Raw genomic sequence first — 20,700 nt, 5'->3', positions numbered from 1 at the left:
GTCATAAACGTCAAGCTTTCAAAGCAAGGTTACCAAAAACTAAAGTATGCAGATAAAAGCTGAAAGCTGAAGAGGCAAAATAACCAGGTAAAAAATAAAATGGCTCTTAAGCATTAAGATTTTTAATGACTTTTATATAAATTGATAAGATCTTTCAGTAACATACAACATTACCCATTCTCTGCTCTAAAGTGTACCAACCACACAGAGAGGATTCAGTCTATAATACGGGATTCAGAGGACTTAATCCACATCTCAAATTAAGACTATGTCAGCAGTCCAAAATATAATTTTAATACAATGCTAACCTTAATTTAGGAAACATACAATAACTTTCACTGTCTATATTTAGACGAAAAAGATCTCTGAATACTTTTCAAATGCACAAATAAACTTCAAGGTTCCCATAAGTTTCCAAGTCTTTGGCAAGTTTCTAAGCTATCATCATCAGTAAAAAATCTTAGACCACTATCCTAATGGTATTACCATTATTCAACCTTCTATCACAACAGCCTGAAAACAGATTGTTACCAAAATTACTTACAAATAAAAAGTTTACAGTTATGAAAAATACTGGTGAATTTTTAAAGTGTGAAGGAAAGGACTACAAAGGCACATTCCTATAGAATATCAAAGCTTTTAGAAATGGTATGATTTTTAAATAACATTCTATAATACTTAAAAGGTAAGCCTCAAAAATGAGTAACTAAAATATAGATAATAACTCTGTATATAAAATACATAATGACAATTAAGATACCTTTTTGCTTTTTTAATGAAAAATTACTAGAATGTTCTATGTCATACTTTTCAGCTCTTCATTAAAACTTATAGGAAGCTTTAACTACATCTCTAATATCTGGCTTTTACTTATCAGCTGAGAATATTGGAAATTATTTGCAGTTTATGAGCATCATCATAATCTACCCACAAAAAGTCAATGCAGTTTACCCTTGAAAGGTATGGGTTTAAACTTGAGAAGTCCACTTCTATGTGCATTTTTTTTAAACAAATACAATACAGTACTGTAAACGTATCTTCTCTTCGTTAGGATTTCAACATTTTCTTTTCTCTAGCTTACTTTAAGAGTATACTATATTATACATATAACATATAAAATACATGCTAATCAAGCATTTGTGTTAGTACTCACAAAACTTAGTAGTTTTGTTTTGGGGGAGTAAAAGTTTATACATAGGTTTGACTGTGCACAGCATCAGCACCCCTAGGTCCTGCATTGTTCGAGGGTCAACTGTACTTGATTCTAGCAATAAAGAGTTACACCTTGAAAATGTATCAACCCCTGGGGAGACAAATTTGAACTTGGACTTCATAATGACAGCAACATTCTGATATTATCATAAAACATGACTTTGCCCTGCTACACAGAAAATCAGCTTTGGGGGATCAATGGTAAGGACCATGGAATTCCTGAAAACTTTTCCTAAGTCTCCAGTTGTCTTGCAATCCCCAAGCTATTCTGCACAGTTAAGAACACATGAAGTAGAACATGGTTCTGATTACATCTCGTTTACCCATCTGTATATGAAAACTATGGCATCAGAAGACATCACGTTGAGAAATAACAATGGCAATCACTGAAAACCATGCCCCCATCCCAACACCACTACCCAACAGAATTAATATAATCAAGACCACAATTAATTAGCAGAAGTCAAGAGCTGCTACGCAGTCTGATAATTTCATTTCTTCCGAGTTCTCAAATGAGAAGGGTGAATTCTAATCTAAAATAGAGCCTTCAATCTCTAGAGAGCAAAAGATCAACTTAAACTTCTCTAACTAGCCCATTTGCTAAGGAGGCTAAAGATGAAAGAAACTATCTGAAAATACAGATTTCACATTAAAGGATAATGGGTTTCACCAGAGAGTCAGCTCCTGGTAAAAATGAACATATGCTGACATTTAAGCTAGTGACATACTAGCCATTAGGTGTTAACATCTAATCAACTAAAATCGCTGTTTCTACATTCCAACTCAGATAAGTATAAATTCTGTTAACAATTCTTTGAAAACCAAAAACTATTATAATATGTAGCAAATCAATCATGTTTTCAATACTAAAAGTGGTAAAAAAAAAATATATAACATAAAGGATGCACAATAAAGCAACAACAACAAAAATCTAAGAACAAAATGTTTAATATGCATCCACAAAAAGTTCCACAACCATAAAACAAACATCAATGCATCTTACCTCTATCATTATATGAAAGGCGTGCTTGTGAAGAAAAAACACAGGCAAAAGAAATTACGATTTATATCCAGAATGAAATGAAAAATGACACATCAGTTACAAAAGTGAAGGAGGGAGAATAATGATTTAGCTTTTCAAAAGTTGGCAATGATCCAATGTATCATATTTTTAAAATAAGAACTGAGAACACTTTCCTTATAAACAGAGGAAAGTAATATCAAACAAACAAAAAACTTGGATATTACCTTTCAGATTAGGGATGTTATTGTGTAGATGACTCTAGTATGACCCCAAATTACCTGATCCAATGAACTTCAAGCTAGCAAATAAACTACACCAACTTCTTAAATAATCGTTACTTGTTTTTCTAAGAAGTTCTAGAGTCTAAACAGGAGGAGTAAAACAAACGGAGAAAATACGGGGTGGAATTGGCTTCTGGACACCAGAGGGCAGTATTGCCTTTAACAAAGACTAGAAGCAGCACAGAAAAAAATTTTTTATGTAACTAGACTAAGTTCCTCAGCCCACACTCTGGCAGTTTTGTTAAGAATCTCTAAAACCTCCTCTTTCTTGAACTGCTTCATTCCCTTTTCATGGAAGAGAGTAGAATCATAATATAAAAATGTTTCTAGTGTCTGTGCGTGCAACAGAAACAATATACTAGGGGAAGAAAACAAGACAGGGGAAGAATAAAAGAAGTGAGAATTAAGTAGAACATATGACAGGCCAGGCCCATTGCTGACTTAGCCACAGTGAGAGTGAAGAAGTCAAGCAGTGATGGCCCTGGGAACAAGTATCCACACATATTTTTCAGTCTGAGGACACTCAGATACTGATAGAGAACAAGATTTTCATTTTCCCAGTCATCCTAAAATAGTTAAGGGCCTAAATTTAAAAGTAAAAGAAATATGGTCACCAGTGTAAAAGGAGGCTTCAAATCTCTCCAATAACTGAGTATTTATGTGCCCTTTCCAATATTTCTACAATATTTATACAGAGAATAGCACTGACAAAAAAAGATTTGACAACTCATTTATCTGTACCAGTAGCTTAACTAGTTTTGCTTCCTTCTTGATTTTCTCCTGCGATAATGATTCAGGATTATTTAGAATTCATCTAAAAGGCTTAGCTAATCCTACTATCAAAACATCTTATCAGTACTCCAGAGTAAAATTCATCCCTTGAAAGAAATACATGCCAAATGAATAACCAGACTTCAGCTTCCCAAGCCCTAGTATCTCTCAGGTTTTGTTTTCATTACAGGTACTTTGGAGATAAACCTGCCACTATAATCACACTATTCAAGGAGGTGCTATCCATGCATCTTACCAAAAAGTGTATTTTTGCTCAATATACTTCTCAATAAATGAACATCAGATTAAGTCAGAGAATGATCAAGCTAAACAAGAGACACCAAGAACAGGCCTCAATGTGTAAAGTATGTTACAAAACAAGAGTCAAAACAGAATTCAAAAAAATTAAATCACTGAAATACATGGATAAAAAGTAACCAAATAAAACCATCAATTCACAACATGGAAAATGAAACTTGAGTATCATGCACTGTAACTGGAGATAACAGTGAAAACCAAATCAGCACATTAATGTCAAGAAATTAGGCTGCCGGATGAGAAAGAGACTTGCTGCTTATTCCTTAAGGAGTAAAGAAATTTAACTATACTGCCAAACATCAGAAAAGAATGAATAGGACTTCTCCATTCCCTCATCAAATCTTTCCTGAACGCCTAGTTGTGCCAGGCACTGACTACCCCGGGTGGGGGAAAGAAGATGTATCAAAGACCCCATGCTAACTGAATGCACGATGATAAAATAAGAGCACTAAAAAGGAATTCAGTCCCTTGAGCAGGTACCTGTAAGGTGAACCTGGACTTCCACTGGCATGATAAATAAGAGGATTTTCCCAAGGAGAGGACCACTGAAAAATGAGGTAAGTACTTGAGGGAGACAGATTAGGTAGAAAAATGGTACTGGGTTACATCCTAAATTTCTGACTTGTGCCACCAAATGCTGTACTCATTCTATTTAACTGAGAACCAGGCTCAGAGAGATCATTACCACAGGTTGTTACATGCTTGGAGACATCCAAGTGCCGATATTCAGTAGGCAGTTAGACGTACAGAACAGGAAATACGGATTTTAGTTCATTTATATACTATAAACAAACAAACATATATGACATATATTATTAATTTTCCCTTATTTAATATTTAAACCATACTAAGATTTATATATATGTACGTATTTTTTGTTAACTCACTAAATAGTTTCTTTGGACTATCAAGAAGAATTAAGGACCACCCCCCACTCACCCAAAGTATTTGAAAACTGACAAATTCTGAATTTGCCTCATCTTAGTCATCTAATTATCTCATGCTTTAAGAAATTTCACAATTGCTAATTTTAAAAAAAGACTATTGCCAGGCAGACTGAAATAGAATCTATAAAGAAATAATATAGTGTGTGTATCAGAACAAATGCTTCTGAGCTAGGGAAAGCAAGACATTATACATTAACAAATTCAATAATATTGATACTGCCAAATGCACAGCCATCATTCTATCCAATTAGATCTTCCAAGTTCCATTGTGATATACCAACTCCTACTACCTACTGTTTCTCTCCTCTAACTCCTGAAAGCAAAGCAAAGACAGACCGAGGTGGATGAAATAGGATTCTGAAAAAGTTGCTTAAGAAGAAGGCTGCTTCTCAGGGTAGCTAGCAATGGGGTTTAAAAGTCAGAACAAGATGTGAGGGATATGCATTCTTCTGGCCACTGCTTAGAAGCATAAGGTTTATTACCGAGGACAGAAGAAATTTTATTTTTATTTATTTTAGCATTTGTATTCTGCATGTAAGGCTGAAAAAAAGGAAAAGGATTATGCCATACATTATATAAATTGTGATGTAGTGAGATGGTTATCAACAAGGTTATATATTATTACAATAAAAACTTCCTGCAATGTAATTTACATACTCTGATCCCTCTTTATCCTACTTTAAAGTAGTTTTTTACGCCCCCCTCCCACTAATATTTACTAAAATAAACCATTCTATTAAAATTACTTCAGTGAATAATCATCCCTGGGTCTAAATGCCCAGACTTTACCTCTCAGCAGACTGATACTAGGCCAAGACACTTCATGTATCTGTGCCTTGATTTTCTTATCTACAAAATGGACTTAATAAAACAGAACCTATATCATGGGGTGTTGAAAGTTTAATCGGTATAAAGTGCTCGTTGCAATCCTTGACAGAGTACCCAAAATGCAATCTTTTATTGAACTAATTTCAAAGTCTCAACATATAAATATATATATCTACAATGGCCTCCATAAATATACCTTTTGAGTACAATTTTGAAGTTGTTATTCTATCAGCAATAACAGCTAACATATCTTGAACACTTAACATTAGGTAGGCACCTCACATGTGGCTCCCAGTCACTCCAAACTGGAGTCAGGCATTTCTCCTCTCCTCCTCCTTTGACCAAAATTGTTGAAGCAACTCCCCTCTTTCTTTACCTTTCATCTCTAAGCTGCAAAGTCAAATGACCAACCAACCACTAACCCATTTTTTATCTACATATGAAGTATGGGCTTCAAAACAGCCAGCAAGGACTGTCCCTCTGCTGCTTATCACTATACATCAGCATGATGCCTGGCACACAGCAGCCACCCAAGCATTAGGTGAGTGGTTAAGCTAAAACAAAACAAACTGGAACACCCGCTAGCCTATGTGATACAAACAGCTTTCACTAACAAATGGGCTTTTTCATTTTATTATCTCAATTGACAGAAGATTTTACAATGATGAAGTAGCTAGGAATGAAGGAAGAAGAGATCTACAATGAGGTCCAGGAAATAAAAAATTAAGAGAAAAGCAAAGTCACTTCTTCCTAGCTTCCACCTCACTCGACAAGAGAGAGGAGAAATTATGTACTCTGGTCTATATGCATCAGCCCTATTTGAAAACTGGAAGATGGGACCCTCTACAGTCCAAAGGAAAACTGAACTCAAAGTTTTAAAAATTCAGTGGAAGTCATCTTTAAGTAAGTGCTTTCATTGTTAACTTTAATATATAGCTAAACTTGTTTTAGGCTTTGGATAAAGCTTTTAATCTTTTTTTTCCTTCTCCCCTTTCTTTCCTTTTTGCTTTTGGATATGGAATTTCAGTGTATCTCCAAGTGAGCCCGTTCATGCATTTGTTAAGTAAAACAGCTCATACGCCTAAGAGTAATTTTTTTAGTAAAGCTGCAAGTCTACAAATAATTTATGACACTTCTCCCCAAAATCAGTTTAGAAGTATACATAAAGTTGTAGTAGAAGTTGCAACAAAAATAATCACACATAAAGGTGAAACAGACTTTTGTAGTAGCTCTGGACTATTTCTTTGGCATCTACAAAAAAAAAAAAAAAAAAGCCCAATGCCAAGACAAGAGCATTATATCACCATACTTTAAACATGCTAAAATAAGACAGTTAAAAATATTCGTGAAATGTGGGTTCCAGGTCTTAGCAGAAACCTAACTAACACCAACTCTAGGCTAATAAAACATCAAGTTTTGATATTTCATGAGCATACATTAAAGCTACAGTAAATTTCACTTAAGAACACATCATTTAATCAGAATGAGATTGAAAAGAATTGAGCTGAAAAGCTATCCACAGTATACTGTTAAATTAAAAGAAACCAATTGTGAAATAACATTCTATAGTTTATAAAAGGGGAAAAAAGCATATATTCAAACAAATGAGATCAGAAAAAGGTGTCAAAGGATACATTCCAACCTGTTAAAATTGATTATCTCAGGAAAGTGATAAAGGAAAAAAAAAAAAAGGAAGAACAAATGGCTCTATCTCCTTTCTTTTGCACACTTCCTTCTGTATAATTTGTCTTATTTTAACAGGCAAGTGTTTGGAATTAATTCTTAAAAAGAAAAAAATTTAAAGGAAAGAGAAAGTGAGTCAACCTATTTCAAGATGTGCTTCTCTGGGTATGATACTCATTTTGCAAGTATAACTTAATATTAGCATATTAATACTCATTCAATTTTAGTAAATTTCTCCTGCATCCTCCGCCAATAAGTAAGCAGTACCCTTTCCTAAACTGACTTGGCTGAATGATGCTACGCTACCCTTTCGGTAGCTTATTAATTTTAAATGGGTACATACACAGACTCATGTTCAACAGGAAATCCTACACAGCATTTTCACAGATGGCTCGGTTTCTCGGTGGACCGTAATCTGACATAGCATGAAAGGACAACCTGTTATTTACTTTAATATTAAGGTCAGCAGTATTATTTTGTATACCCCAATCAGTATCCCAAACATCTGAAAACCTTTACTCTTTATCAGACCAAAATCTAGACAAAATGTCACGATGTAAATAACTGAAGAGACTGATGTCTTTAAGCAAGCATTACAGTTGCAATACTATAGTGCTACTTATATAGCCTTTAAAAATGAACAGGAAGTTGATTTCATACCTTTTTAAAGGTAGGTAATTTCTAGGCTCTAAAATCCACTTTCTTATCAAGTGTTTTTCATCAGCACAAATATAGATCTAATTTATTAACAGGAAACTTCAGCTCTCATATGTTTTTGAGAGCGATGCAAACACTTTTATTGAAACCACATTAACTCTAACCACGGTAAGACTTCTTAATCAGAGTCGATGCATCCATTCCCTCATATTCTTGACTCACCGGCACTAGAAAAACCAGTTTGTGTTCAGTTTACTCACTGTGGGTTAAAAGAGCAAATTCCTACGTGTGAAAAGCCAGTTTCAGCACAGATAAAAGAAAAGGACCTAGGGGATGCAAATTTAAAAGATGCTTCAAGCTTGTGATTCCAGAAAGAACTGAATACTGGCATCGTCTTACAAAAGCCTGAATACTTCAACTTATTTTACCCTAAAGAAATATGGCCTCAAGATTTATCTTAAAACTAAGCCATCAAGCTTTTTATTAAATGAATCCCTGGGCATGCTACAATTATCATCTCAGTATAACTCTAAATGCAACAAAGTCAAATTCAGCAATTCATCACTTACCAAACGGTTCTACACACAAACACCGGGTGAATCCAGTATGATTACAACACACAGCTGGTCTTCAAGGGGCTTACAGTCAAGTGGGAGACTGGAACATGTACACAAATGACTAGAGCCTCTCTCAATTGGGGTTATTCACCTGAATCACACGAGACGGAAACTGATTGCAGCACTATTTTCTCAATTATTTCAAGGGCAGTACATTACTAATACCATTCTAGATGAATATAATGGACGGCTTAGGGTGTAGTGAGAGGAAAGAATAAAAAAAGTAAATGCATGGAAGTACAGAAGGCTCCCATGTCATACTCTCAACTTTGTATTCTTTGCCATGGATCAATGAAAGCCCTCAAATAGTTTTAAAAACAGAAGGAAGATAATCAGACATGTAAAATGCTATTTTACAGCGATAATATAGATGGAGAGAAAGAAGACCAGCTATGAGATTACAGAAATAATCTCAGCCTCAGATGTAATAATGTCCTGAATTACAAGAAGGATGACATTAGTCTCCTAATCAAGAAGGACAAAAAAAAAAAAAAAAATGAATGGGACTTAGTAAATGACAGGGCCTAAAGAGGTAGTAGTTGTCTCCCAGGCTTTCATCCAGAGTGATGGGGAAGACAGTGTCAGAAACATAATAGTTAGAAACATGTATTAGAAACATAATAATTACAGGTTATAAAGAAAGAAACAAGGCTTCAAATAAAAATAAAAACAGCAAAATGACTTTCTCCATGACTCTAACTATGCTAGATTTGAGAATTAATATTTTTTACTGGTTACTAAGAACCATAAGACCAGATTTTATATCATGTAGATCTCCAGATCATTTCTTCACAATAAAATACAAGACTAGAAGAAATTCTAACTTGGTGTCTTAGAAATAAAGAATCCCACAATTTAGCTGTCAGAACTAGCTTAGTAAGAAGATATATATGGATATCTCATGTCCTCCAGGATGCCAATGAGAAAAAAGACTGAGATCAGACCAATGAATGATCACAGTATATATAACTTCAGCTTGCTCCATGAGATTCACTATAAATTCTCTTCAAGTACAGTTCTTATTGTAGGCATGACTTGTCAATAAGATGTTACCACAATGAGACTAATGCCATACAACAGACCAGTTCATTCACAAACCAGCCTTCAGCCTTTAGCCAAAGCTTTAAAGAAAAGTTTCCCCAAGAAAAGGAATGAAAAATTTCACGTCACTAAGTGTTTGAAGAATTGGAGGAAAAATGTTTCAGAAATCCACAAGAATATATGATCTTTTCTTAAGTAGCCTTGGAATTCAGCTTTGAACATGGGGACATGAATATGGAGTGAAATACAGAAATCAAGACCTTAAGACTTCGAACGTGTGTCTCCCTCACTCCTCACTCCTATTCCTCGTAAAAGTCTTGAGTATCAACTCAGAAACACAGGAATCCTTACCTACAACCCAATCATGCTAACAAACTTTATTCTAAAATGTGCTAAAGAATGTTTTAATGGAAAACACTTGAATATGCTCTTGTATATATCCATGACTTTTCCTTTTTGTCTTATGTGAAACAGTGTGGTATTATTACTCATTTTAGTAGTCAAACTATTCAACAACCGAAGTAGGAAAATAAATTAGCCTATACAATGCTTTTGAAATGGCAGAGATATTTACTGAATTATCTAAAGCACCAGAGACACCAGCTTTTGCGGGGGGGGGGGGGGGGGGGGGAGAAGAAGAAGAATAGCATAAGCAGTAAGAAGAGTAAAGCTTTACTGCCAGTCCTTGGTTCAGATTCCAGCTCTGACACTTGTGAGTCTTGCTATGTCTCAATTTCTTTATCTATAAAATTGAAATTAAAATTACATAAACCCTGTGAGGTAAAATCAAATGAGTGCTTTTCACACCTGGCTGTTCACAATCACCTTGGAAACTTATTAGAAACATATCATCTTAGGCCCCACTCCATACTTACAGGGCTGTGGCCCTGGAGTTTGTATTTTTTAACAAACTCCAAAGATGAGCCTTATATATCAGTCACAATTTAGAAATCATGAGAAAAAATTATGTATTTTATGTTTTTACATATTCTTATATAAAACTTAAGTATTTATGCATATGTGTAACTTAGCAGTGCCCTAGTACACTGTAAGAGTTCAATAAATCCTTGCTGTTGTTTTCAATAATTATTATCAATAATTATTTTGAAACTGGAGATAAAACTTGAGCATTTTTAACAAAATGGCCACTAATCAGTGTTGTAGAACCTCTCACTAAAAATGATACTTAAGGCATGACACTATACTTTTGAGACACAGTGAGAGATGACATAAATGAAATTTCCAAACTGATGACAATCCCTCTTCCACAGTTTATTTTGCCTAACAAAAGCTTGACCATTCCAGATCATTCCATCACAAAATCTTAAATCTAGTTCTCAGTTTTCAGTAATTCATGTAGTGTATGCAAAGTCACCACAGAGCAATCCAAATGCTAAATAAATGTGTACAATAATACTAACCTGGTAACAAATAATCTAAAATCCAGAAATGGATATTCATTGGAGACTCCTGGTTCTCGGTTACTTAAAAACAATAACTGCATCTTTCCATTTTAAAAGTCTAACCCCTTAAATTAATTAGCATTTCTAAGTAAAGTGGCCTCATGTATAGGATACTGAGCCCTTTCTTAAAAAGTCCAACCGTAACTTTGTGCCAATATTATATAAATATCAATGTTATCTATAAGAATACATTTTTATTTTTAAAGTTCCGTTAAAAAACTTAAATTATTTTTCAATTCAGTTTCTAGTTTTCTTCTATTATATCACAAATCTAGGGTAAATTCAGACACTAAGTACTAAACACTCTTTCTAGAAGAAAGAAAAATAGAAATAGAAAAATAGAAATAGAAAAAGAAAAATAGAAATCAAAAAATAGTTACCACCAAAGGCAGATAAAGTGGATCCTATGGCCATCTGGAATAAGCTACATCTGTTTATTAGGCAGCGAAATTTTTATTTTAAAATACTTTCAGAGATAATTTTTAATAAATCCACAAGTTGGTTACTAAGGTTTAAAAGTTAAAATATTTCAGCTGCACAAAACAGTGTTTACCTAATTTACTGAATAAGGTATTTTACCTTTGGGTTTATTTCTCCATGTATACATCTTACAAAGATTATGTGGATCAATAACCTAATGCTAACAGATTGCTGCCAAGTACTGAGAAAGTAGTATGTTATGTAAATAAAGCTTACAGAGAAGAAGTTGTTTTGGTCATTAAATTATAGGACTTTACCATTCTTCTACCAAGTTTTAACCATTAATCCTAGTATTAGAGTAACAAAGTTAAACCACAGATCCAAAAGGCCAAGGTAATCTGATTTTAAGAGTTAAAAGAAACACAGTTAAAACTAGAGTTTGAAGATGTCGCAAACAAGTATAACTACAATTTTCACACTTCCTGAGTCTGCAGAATATTAACTACTTATATTAAAAGAACTTGTAAACCATGTACCAGTACCAACTGTCTACGTGATAGAGAAAGAGGAAAATTTCATGAATTTAATCTGATTACCCACCATATCTATAGTTTAAGGTAGATTAGGGGTCAGGAGAGGGAGCATTGAGGGCACTGAAAAAATTTTTAGTATTAAAAAAAAAGCTTTTTAGTTTTCAGTACACACTTGATATGCTGCAAATAAAAACAATAACAACAAAAACACTTGAACTACTACTAATAAATGATGAAAAGCATTGCTCATCTGCTCCTCTTCCCAGAAACATTTTTTTGTATATAGCTTCCTGATGCCTTTGTGAAACCTCCTTTTCCACACTTTCTGGATCACCTTACTAAAACTCTCCTTATGGTTAAAAGGATATTTTGGCAAGTAGTCTTGAAAAAGGCAAAAAAAAAATTAAGGAATGGAAGAAAGAATAGAAAGGAAAGGTTATGATATCACTTATCCATCAATTACTTCTCAAGAAACAAAGCTGGGTAAATCTCACACTTGAAAGTATTACAATGACAGTGAAACTGTCCAAAGAACAGAATACCCTTTGTTCTACTTTACCTCAGCTCCAAAGTGAGAAAAGTTTAGGACACAACAAATTACTAAGTTTGGAAAATTAGCTATAGTTGCCATAACAATAAGCATTCAAAAAGTAACACCAAAAGAAAATGATTTATAGCAACCCAGTGGGTTTCACCACAGTAATAGTTCTGTAAAATATACAACTTAAAACAGCACAAGGTACAAGACAACTTACTTGAGTTGGAACAAGTACAGGAGGGTAGGCCATCTTATGATGCCTATACACCCAAAATGCACAAATAACAATCCCCGCAATCAACATAAGTGGCACCAAGGAATAGAGCAATATGTTGTAATAGGGTGGCTTAGGTGTAACTGGGTTCGAAGTAGCTGTGGAAAATGGAAGGAAAAAAACAATTCAGATTTGGTCTACAAAAATCCACAATAAGTATTTATTGATTTATAGCATCAAATTTTAGGAGAAAAACAAGAGTAGGAGAAGGTAGGAGTAAATTATTCCATCAACACAAAATATGTTTTGCTTTCAGTGTACTAGTTGAAGAGATCTATGTATTTTCCCTGTGAACTTACGCTGTGTGACTTCCATCTCCGGAAAATAAGAAAACCTTTCATTACACATATTGCCCTCACAGCAACAAAAATACACTTCAGGGCTGTCTTTTTTTTCTATACAATCAGTCCTATAAACAAACAGAGGAGAAATCATTAAAAAAATCAACATTAAACTGAATCTACAGTGGGTATTTTTCTAAAATTCTTCTCAGAGATAAAATAATAGAAAAGTCATTCATGGTCAACTTAAAAGATTTTTCTTAATATCCAATGATCAATTCTTAAAAGCCAAAAAACATTCCAGTAATCCTTTTACTAAATCTCACTTAAAAACAAAAACCAGCTGCTTTTACAGCAATGACACTAGCTTCTTGAGGCCACTGCTATGACCTTAATCTGGTTTTAAATCATCAATCTAAGGCAACTATGTTTCTTTAATTATTAGAAAAGTGTAAAAAGGAACATAGAGCCAATGAAGAAATTTGGCTTACGAGTGCTTTCTCTTACAGGACATAGAGCTTTCCCATTGCATTAATTAAAATGCTGAACACTATAAATAAAACTATGTGTATGTGTATACACCAATACCCATATATACATATATGTTTATATATAAATATACACACACACAAAATGACCTAAGTTCCTTTCATGGCAGGACCTATCTCAACATCACAGACCCAAGCTAGGTTTGGGAATTAACAGTATCATTTTTTGGAGTAGATTTAAATTCCCTAAACACAATGAGCAAGGGTAAGATAACCAACAAGTAGAAAACAATATGTAACAAGATATAGAACCTAATAACTCAAAAACTGATATGAGGTTGACTGGGGAGCTGAGGAGATAGGGATTCAGCCACTAGAACAAACCCTAATCAGCCAATAAATAGGCATACCTGTTTGAAAACAAACAGATAACAACAACAAACCTTTAAATATGCTAATAAACATCAGGTAAATTTAAAGACATATTCTACAAACTGCAAACTTTTGTGATGGCTGTTAGAATAATAAGGTTGAATTTAAAATGGAAAGCTTAAGAAATTTCAGGGAGAAGCCTGTTTTAACAAAATCAAACATTAAAATTAAATCTACACCAATTCTATTTAATAGAAAGTAAAAGACAACTGAAAGCTAAATCTTAAGTTATAAAAAATATATGTTTAAAATCTTAACATTTAGAATCATGCCTCAAATTATAGGAGGGGAAAATGATTACTCAGCCAAATTAACTCAAAAAAGTACTTTTCCCTATCCAATTTCATTCTTTGTATCATTGTCTTTTCTCCATACTTGGTATTTCTTGAATCTTTTCTTTTTCTTTTTCCTTCTCTTAACTATCAGGTGAGACGAACAGTAGTTTTTACTACAAAAAGAACAAGGATCTCTGGTTTCAACTAATTAATAAAAGATAATTTGGAAAAAATATTTTCCCCACTTTTTTGGAGATAAAACTGACATAGCACTACATTAGTTTCCAGTATACAACATAAATGGTTTCATATTTATACATATAGTGAAATGATCACCACAATAATATAATGTCCAACATCACACATAGTTAAAAATTCTTTTTCTTGTGATGAGAACTTTCAAGATCTACTCTCTCATCAAACCACCTGGGTGGCTCAGTTAGGCATATGACTGAATTTCAGCTGAAATCTCAGGGTCATAAAATCAAACTCCTCTCTCTCTCTCTCTCTCTCTCTCTCTCTCTCACTGCCCCTCCCCAACCTCCTCTCTCTAAAAAAACAAAACAAAACAAACAAAAAAAGACAGAAGAAAAATCTACTGTCTTATCAACTTTTAAACATACAATATACACTACACATTAGGTGAGATCATATTGTATTTGCGCCTTTCTCTATACAATTAATTAATTTCACTTAGCATAACATCCTCTATGTGTGTATGTGTTTGTGTGTGTGTACACACCACATTTTATTTATCCATCAATTTACACTCAGGTTGCTTCCAATCTTGACTATTATAAATAATGTTGCAATAACCATATGGATGTATGTATCTTTTTACAAGTTAATATTTTCATTTCCTCCAGATAAATTCCCAAAAGTGGAATTGCTGGATCATAGGGTAGTTTTATTTTTTGAGGAACCTCTATCCTATTTTCCTAGTGGCCCTACTTACCTTTCATAAAAGCAAATATCACTTGATGATCACCTCTATTAATGAGAGGCCAAGAATCAGAAATGCAGCTAAAATGTGTAATTACAGAGAAATAATCCCTGGAAAATCCACAGATTTAGAAGTATACCCTAAATACTACAATACCGTGTGTGTGTGTGTGTGTGTGTGTGTGTGTGTGTGTGTGTGTAAGATTTTAATTTCTCATGAAAAATTAAGATAATTCCATTTTCATGGGCTTATTCAACAATTTTGCTATTAATGACATATGGCTGGAGTGCCTGGGTGGCTCAGTCAGTTAAGCATCTGCCTTGGGCTCAGGTGGTGATTGGTCCTGGGTCCTGGGATCAAGCCCCACGTCAGGCTCCCTGCTCTGAGTCTGCTTCTCCCTCTCCCGCTGCAACTCCCAATCACTCCTATGCTCGCTCATGCACACTCTGTCTCTTTCTGCAATCTCTCTCAAATAAATAAATAAAATCTTTTTAAAAAATCACATGTGGCTAATCAACCACACGTTCATGATTATCAATTGAGCCTCTTGAAAGTGGATAGGCCAACTATCTAGGGTTCCATGAGTGTATCAGTATTTTCTGGCTCCAAAATGTCTGTTTCTCTAGGACTCTGCAGCCTCTGCCAGTCATCAGTACCCACCCACAGTGGAAATCCGGGGGCCCAGGCAATTTAAATGATCGCCCATTATCTATAGGATTCCTTATAGAAAGATCACAGGTAGTCAACAACATCTCTACTGTAGCTTACTTCCAGTACAGAATAAAACAATTTAAGCAAAATCTTTTAAATAAAATGTAGCTTTCTACGAGGACTCTGTTAGTACTGATGTAATTCTGAACGTCAAGTTAAAATGTCTCTCGGGGGTAAAGAACAAAGGCCTACTTTGCAAGAAAAAAAAAGGAAAAAATGCAGGAAGATCAATTTCTTCCAGATACATAAAGAGGGAAACTAAAAGGAAATTAAATACTATGATTAAGCTTTACTTTTTTTGAGGACAGAGGATAGATTTTCAACAGATACACTGTCGTTTAAAGCAATTTTAGAGATCCTTTTTCTTTAAAATTGACATTTAAAAAGTTTATCATTCCAATAACAGAAGGGAAAAAATGGTCGTATCTATAGTTCTCACTACTTGGTAGATTATTCAAAGTATATCAAAGATAAAACATAAAAATGCCATATTTTATTACTTTAAAACACGTATCTTGTCATTAGAGCATGTTATAACGGCCTTCATAATCCCATATTAAAAAAGAAACATTTAAGTGAAAATACATGCATTGATCTTTCCCCCTTTAAAAAGGGAGCACGTGTGTGTGTGTGGGGGGGGGGGTGGTTATTCAACATTCTCATAAAACAATAAAATGTTTCCTTACCTGTCATAACAGTTGATATCATCCAGCCAACAACCTTGCTTCACTATTTCAATGGAACCAGAAATATTCTTCCAGGTAGCAAAACAATGTCGCCTTTTATCTTTGTCACCATAACAGGGTTCAACACCAGTTCGATTGGTTCTATCTCTCTCCCAATTAGCATTATAGAAAATACACTCCTGAGTTTCTGATCTACCAAGTATAGCACCTATAAGACAATAAAACAACAACTTAATATAACCGTATTGGCTCTTAAGAGATTGTCTCACCATATACCAACCTCAGATATTCCTAAAATGTCAGTGACTTACGGTCTCCCACTGTGTAACACTGGGTTTAGGTTTCCACATCAATCTCTGTACTCGAAGTATAATACACAGAACAACAGAAAGTGACCAAATGTATCACAAGATTTCTCTGAAAAAAAAAGTTTTATTTAAGAATGTCCTTGATGAAAAGCTGTAAAATTGTTAATTTAATTAAATCTTGACCCTGGAAAGATTTCTTTTCCAAGGTGACAACATAGGAGCTAAGCAAAAGCACTTCTGCTGCACAATGAAGCACAATGGTCGCCTCAAGAAAAAGCCTTTGCATGACTGAGCTGGTAATTAACCCAGTAGTGGTTATTCAGACTTGGGTATCTGACACACAAAAGTTCTCAAAAATGAACCAACTAACCCTCCAGAAAAACAACTAACATTAAACAATGTCAATGATAAATTTGATCCTTCAAGCAAAAAAAGAAGTGTGAAAATTTTGTGTCACCACCGTTAGCCTGACACTTTCCCACTGCCTGGGTGGCTCAGCTGGTTAAACATCCAACTCTTGATTTCTAGTCAAGTCATTTTTCAGAGACATGAAATCAAGCCCTGCTTTGGGCTCTGCCCTGTACACAGAGTCTGCTTAAGATTCTCTCTTCCCACCCCATCTCTGCCCCTCCCCTACCCCTACTCAGACATGCATGCGTGAGCACGCTCTCATTAAAAAAAAAAAGAAGAAGAATTCTCTCATGAGATCAGTGGTGATAGTGATACGTGTAACTTTTAAATACTGAATAATGAAATGTGTCAATAGTAAGTCTACATAATTCAGAAAACCATATTCTCTAATTGAATTATGTATGGTGTTATAAAAGCATTTGTAAGTTTAAAAAAAGCCATTTGATGTTTAAGATAGTCTCACAGATTTTAATGTTACAGAGGTCAAAATATTCATTAATGGTTTCAGATTCTGCACTGTAAAATTAGCTTTTAAAAAACTATCTCTTACCATATATGGAAAAACAAGGTAGTGGAATACCCAAAATAATTCTGAAAAAGATATACAAAGGAGAATGCATACTAGTGGTTTTCAAGATTCACTATAAAGCTTCAGCAATCAAGACAGTGTGGTCTTAGCGAAAAGACATATGCTTCAATGGGACGCAACAGAGGACCCAGAAATAGACCCACACATAATATTCAACTGACACAACAGCAAAGGTGCCAACACATTTTGATAGAGAAAACATAGTCATTTCAACAACTGATGCTGGAATAATTGGACGTCTCATGCAAAAACCACAACAAGACAAACTTCAACTCGTATCTTACACCATTTATAAAAACTAACTATAATCAAATACCTAAACTAAAACCTTCCAAGTATAAAACTTGTAGAAAAAAATATGAAAAATCTTTATGACCCTAAATTATGAAAGATTTCTTAAGACATGAAGTACAAAAAAAGAACTGATAAGCTGCATTTCATTAAAATGAAAACTTCTCAGGGTGCCTGGGTGGTTCATTGGTTAAGCATGCGCCTTCGGCTCAGGTTATGATCCCAGGACCCTGGGATTGAGCCCCATGTCAGCCTCCCTGCCCGGTGGGGAGTCTGCTTCTCCCTCTCCCTCTGCCCCTTCCTCTGTTTGTGCTTCTCTTTTTCTCGCAAATGAATAAATAAAATCTTTAGAAAAAAATTAACACTTCTCTTTGAAAGCTAAAGGAAAAAAAGTCACAGTCTAGGAGAAAATACCTGGCAAATTATATATCTAAAAAAAGCTGATATTCAGTATACAGAAAAACTTCTCACAAGTCATTACTTCTCATTACTCATAAAAGTCATTGTTTTTATTTTTTATTTTTTTAAGATTTTATTAAAAATTATAAATGATTACTTAATTACTTAATCATGAGAGAGAGAGAGAGAGAGAGAGAGAGAGAGGGGCAGAGACACAAGCAGAGGGAAAAGCAGGCTCCATGCAGGGAGCCTGATGTGGGACTCAATCCCGGGACTCCAGGATCAAGCCCTGCCTGGGCCAAAGGCAGTCGCTAAACCGCTGAGCTACCCAGGGATCCCAAAAGTCATTTTTTAAAGCCACTAAATTTCTTTAAAAAATGGGCAAAAGATTCAAAATAACACGCTTTGCTGAAAAGATATGAATGGAAAATACTACATGGAAAGAGTCCCAGTATCATTAATCATTACAGAAATGCAAACAAACTAATTATAATATTGATTAAGATGTCTAAAACAAAAACAATCTCAAATGCTGATAAATATGTAGAGCAATTGGGACTTTCACACATTGGTGGTTGGAATGTAAAATGGTCCACCCACTTTGTAAAGCCAGTTCGACAGCTTCTTATAGTTAAACATATATACACCTACCATACTACCCAACAATAGCATGCCTGGGCATTTACCTAAGAAATGAAAAACATATGTTCATGCAAAAACTGTACATGAATGCTTAGAATGGCTTTATTTACAATCAACCCAAAACTGGAAACAACTCCATATCCAATACTGGTAAATGGATCAACAAACATCCATACAATAAAAAGAAATGAACTAGTGATAGCTGTAGCAACACAGGTGAATTGCAAACACATTATGCTATGTATTATGTGATTCCATTTATACAATATTCTGGAAAAGGCAAAACTATGTAGACAGAAATCCAATCAGATGTTGCCAGAAGCTGGGACTGAGGGAAGAGGGCTGATTACAAAAGAGTGACAAAATATTCTACATGATGACTGGCTAGAGGTTATATAATTTATGGGTTAATCCAAACTGACAGAATTGTATTATTAAAAAAATACATTTTATTCTACGTAAATTATACTTCAATAAACCTGACTTGAGGAAAAAAAGCAAAAACTCTACCACTTGTTGCGTTTAGGTATTATATCAAAGAAAAACATCCACAATTTCTAAAAATACTCATTTTTCTAACTATACATCTGTGTAAGGCCAGATTTCCTTCATATCAAAAGAACATACCACGGCAGACTTAATGGAGAGATACAACAATCTAGTTGTCTTCCACTAAAACAATTAAGGAGATTTGTAAAAATTTCACATTTTTTTGTTGTGGAAAATATTCTTCATAAAAATGTTCTTTGGTGAACATACAATGGATTATTGCTACTTTTAAATAAATATTTCAAAATTGTATCAATTTCTAATGTGATGATGATAGATATAACCCCTATTTAAAAAAAAAAAAAAAGACTCTGGTATTCTAAATTTATAGTCTTTAAAAAGTTGAGACCAAAAAGTGAGAGAACTTGCTGCTGCTGTATAATGTGCTAGTACACAGATGGAATTATAAGCTGCTAAAATCTGTAGCAATATTAGTGCAACGGACTTCTCTCAACTATGGAAGAAATAATAGCACGAGGGGATCCCTGGGTGGCGCAGCGGTTTGGCGCCTGCCTTTGGCCCAGGGCACGATCCTGGAGACTTGGGATCGAATCCCACGTCAGGCTCCCGGTGCATGGAGCCTGCTTCTCCCTCTGCCTATGTCTCTGCCTCTCTCTCTCTCTCTCACTGTGTGCCTATCATAAATAAATAAAATAAAATAAAATAAAAATTTTAAAAAAATAAAAAAATAGAAAAAGAAATAATAGCACGAGCAGACATATTATAACCTAAGGCTGCTAACTCCATGTTCTTTGTATTCTATAAAAAAAACAAAGGTGCTTCTACTATTTATGTGTATAAAAACTATTTTCTAAGTTATTCCTTTTCAGAAACCTGTTGAAAATACCAGCAAAGTAAGTTTCCTCCTCTACTAAACCCAAAAGCAATCATTCACTGTCACATTATTATCTAAAACAAGGTATGGCAAACTTTTTCTGTAGAGGGCCAGACGGTAAATATTTTCAGTTTTGCAGACCAACGGGTCTCTGTCACAACTCCTCTCCATTCTGCGCTTACAGCACATAAGCATCCATAGGACATTATATGAATGAGCATGGTTATATTCCAATAGAACTTTATTTATAGAC

The 20,700-nt window shown here is 34.4% G+C and overlaps 1 protein-coding gene across 1 annotated transcript in view; it reads right to left on the bottom strand.

Annotated features, from left to right (window-relative positions):
* ACVR2A (activin A receptor type 2A) overlaps positions 1 to 20,700 on the bottom strand; it is an 85,305-nt gene that overhangs the window by 17,980 nt on the left and 46,625 nt on the right. Inside the window, exons 2-4 of the mRNA XM_041739758.1 lie at positions 16,424 to 16,631; positions 12,907 to 13,016; positions 12,551 to 12,705 (exon numbers count right to left, since the gene is read on the bottom strand). Of these exons, the coding sequence (XP_041595692.1) occupies positions 12,551 to 12,705; positions 12,907 to 13,016; positions 16,424 to 16,631 (473 nt within the window). The remainder of the gene's footprint in view (positions 1 to 12,550; positions 12,706 to 12,906; positions 13,017 to 16,423; positions 16,632 to 20,700) is intronic.

This window comes from Vulpes lagopus, chromosome 24 (assembly GCF_018345385.1).
Source record: "Vulpes lagopus strain Blue_001 chromosome 24, ASM1834538v1, whole genome shotgun sequence".
NCBI classification, from domain to species: Eukaryota; Metazoa; Chordata; class Mammalia; order Carnivora; family Canidae; genus Vulpes; species Vulpes lagopus.
This window is presented reverse-complemented; position numbering and strand designations above follow the sequence as displayed.